The sequence below is a fragment of the Haliotis rubra genome, unplaced genomic scaffold (assembly GCF_003918875.1).
Source record: "Haliotis rubra isolate DU_JTF1 unplaced genomic scaffold, ASM391887v1 Scf92, whole genome shotgun sequence".
Lineage (NCBI taxonomy): Eukaryota > Metazoa > Mollusca > Gastropoda > Lepetellida > Haliotidae > Haliotis > Haliotis rubra.
In genome coordinates, this window is record NW_025767657.1 from 1,810,316 (window position 1) to 1,813,601 (window position 3,286).

Consider the following 3,286-nt stretch of genomic DNA (forward strand, 5'->3'; position numbering starts at 1 on the left):
TATTCCTATCGTGTGTAGGATATTTGTTTGCACATGTTTGGGGTTTGCCAAAGACTCTTGTACTGCGATGGAGATTCTGGAAACGACGAGTTGTGCGGAACCTTCCCTTCCAGTCGTGCACGATACCTTGGCGTTCTTGCAAACGCAGTCTTTGCGTTGGAGGTAGCCAAACACGTATATATCGTCTACGAATGTAGGTAGACCTTCCAAAGGTTGTAGATTTGTTCTGCCAAGATGTCCAGCAAGATAGTCGGCGCCGGCGATATTCGACACAAGATTGCTGTCTACAGTATTTTCTAGGAGTAGATGTGCCCCTACAGACTTTTCGACCCGCAGGCCCATTTGTTGGAAAGTCGTTTCGGTTGCCATCTTCTGCTATATGTAGTGCTATTCATTGGAACTACCAAACCTCTAATTGGAAATTTTCGACTACTGTTGCGGGGGAAAAAATGCAACAAGGTAGTACCAATCCTAGTAGTCCTGACCATTTTTGTGCTCTCGATTACTACTAGTATCAATGACAGGTGTCCTCATTACAAGGTCACGTTAACAGTGACGTTAGAAGCACTCCTACACCATCAATGAACCACTCCCGTCAAACAGTACTTGAGCATTTGCATTTGCGCTGAAAGTACGAGCGCCGAGCAAAGGAACAAAAGAAATCGACTTTCATCCGACCAATGGGGTGCTTGACACCAAGGTAGTCGTATTGCATTGTGCTCTGGGGTTAACAACAGATGTTTGTTATGTCTATACCTGACCGATTTGGGAGCGATCTGTTGGACAAACGACCATGTGGACGCATTTCTGTTTTTTAAGTCGCCACTTGACATGAACGGATGAGGTCACTGTATATCTCCTGTAATTATCATGTGGAGATTTTATAATAAAGGCAGGTGCACATTCAGATTTCTGGGACAAAATGACTTAAAATACCATTGATATCTGGTGACAAATGTCCCTCATTCCCATGTGACATCAACCACTCAGTTGAAATACTGACAGCACTGTGTCATCAAGGATGAACTTTTAAAGCAGCCAGCAAACAGCAACCATCTCTCACTGTTGCTCTGTTTGGATTTTGTTGTCATACAAACGCATGGTTAATAGAAACGTAGACCCGGCTTCCGGAGTGCCATTAAGAAATTTCAGTTATGTCCACAATGACCATTTATATACGCCAACATTTCCAGTCTACATTTCCCCCTGCACTGAACTGAGAACTCTTGACCGGATGATTTGACTCAATAAACGTATGTAAATGAAACGGCTTTTGAAATAAATATTTATAAAATGCATAAACGCGACCACTAATGCGATTCTAGTACGGGTGATCACTATGGAAACGTATGGTTCGACGTGTAATATCTAACAAATCAATACATGTTAAGGGTTCAATAAACATGTTTTGCTTACTTTGACTTTGGAAATAGCTAAACAGCGTTAACTTTTGTTTTCACGTTAGAATATTCACATGTGACATGTGTCCCTTCCATTCAGTGATGGTAATACCACAACACGGAAAGGGACTACCAAATATTCTATGATATTCCAAGCACAAAGCAAACTTTTCACCTTCCAGTGACAGTAGCACCAGAGAGTGAATACTTCACCGTATCAGTGATAGTGCGGATGAAAGAATCAATGTAACGATAGCAGCGAGCAGAAAACAAATAGTCAGCAGCCAATAACAGATATATCTGACGAAACATCATTGTATAAATGCTTTTGTACCAGTTCACAGTGCGATAGACAACACCAGCAAGAAGGTGAGACGTTTATTTCATCGGAAGCATACTGACTGCACACAGACAGTTTACCATCCGATACACAGGCACCCTCACCACCATGTTTCTGAATCTGTTTGTTCTGCTACATGCCCTTGCCATGGCATGTGGAACTGACTTCTCGCCTCTGTACAAGTTACATGAAACAGTCACTAAAGGCTACAATCCACACATTCGACCTATCAAAAACCCAATACTGGCTACAAGTGTGACGGTGGACTTTACGTTGTTTTCTGTGGAGGAGGTGAATGAGGCCAGTGAAACGTTAACCTCATTTGGGAATTTCAACATCACGTGGTACGACGAGTGGTTCGTGTGGAACATTTCTGATCATGCCAACATTCAGAAAATGTACTTGCCACTACATCAAGTGTGGAAGCCAGATCTGGTTGTGGCAAATACCGTTGAGGACTTCCGCTTTTTGTCAGATACAGAAGGGTTCGTGTCTGTCACTAATACAGGATTCGTCACCTGGCACCGGACGATGAGACAGGTCACTAAATGCTCCATGGATATGAGCAAGTTTCCCATAGACGCACAGACGTGTAGCCTGCGTATTGTTCAGTGGATATCCAGCAACAATGACGTCTTTTTACAAGGTGGGTCAGTGATGTCAGACTACACTTCGTTTCCAAGTCATGGAGAATGGATAGAAATCGAAAAAAGTATGAAAGCAGAAGCCATGTCCCTGGGAGAAACTTCATGGAACGATATTTGGTTCACATTTACCTTCCAGCGGAAGCCCCTACACTTTGTAATCACCAGTGTCCTGCCAGTGTTCCTGCTTTCGGTTCTCAATCTTGGCGTGTTTCTTCTTCCTCCTGAATCAGGGGAGAAGATCTCACTGTGTATCTCCGTGTTCCTGTCCTATGCCCTTATCCTGACAGATATCAACGAAGATCTACCCCCTTCATTCGACTCCCTTGCTATCTTCAATGTCTATCTGGTGATAATATTGTTGGTTAAGATCATAACTGTTTGGGCCACCGTCGCTATCTTGAAAAGGTATCACACCGATATGCACGCTCATCAGCTTTCGTCTTCTTCATCCCAGGAAGAGCGTGAAGGCAACAGTTTAATGCCTGATGAGCGTAAAGGAAGATGTTACAAAAGAAGCTGTCAGCAGATGCTCTGAATAGAGTTTGGTTTTTAGCCATCAGCTTGATAATGATTGCCACAACAGCAGTTTGTTTAGCTCTCTTACTGTTTTGATCTGGTCTGCTTGCGTAAATCTGACAATACTTGTCAATCACAACCTGGCAGACTCCTTTTTAGAGAACATTGCATCTTATAAATTCAGGCCAGTCAAGAATGTGTTTGATCACTTGCTACACTGGCTGATGTATTGTGAAGACTTGAAGATAGATATATCTAACATATGTCCTTCTCATTATGATCATGAGTTTCCAATGTACTGTTCAAAGTATGTCAGTTATGTCTTGATAACCATTGTAATCGAAGCAGAAAAAATAGTAGCGTGTTGTTAAGACAATTGTATA

General features: G+C 42.4%; 1 protein-coding gene across 1 annotated transcript; it reads left to right on the forward strand.

Moving 5' to 3' along the window:
• The first annotated feature begins 1,848 nt into the window (after positions 1-1,848).
• Positions 1,849-2,922, forward strand: LOC124264342 (acetylcholine receptor subunit alpha-like). Its single transcript, XM_046699098.1, has one exon. The coding sequence runs from the start codon at positions 1,849-1,851 to the stop codon at positions 2,920-2,922; it is 1,074 nt and encodes a 357-aa protein (XP_046555054.1).
• Positions 2,923-3,286: the final 364 nt, after the last annotated feature.

Bases quoted from the DNA above. Each gene is read 5' to 3' on its own strand.
- LOC124264342 (XM_046699098.1), top strand. From the start codon at position 1,849: ATGTTTCTGAATCTGTTTGTTCTGCTACATGCCCTTGCCATGGCATGT.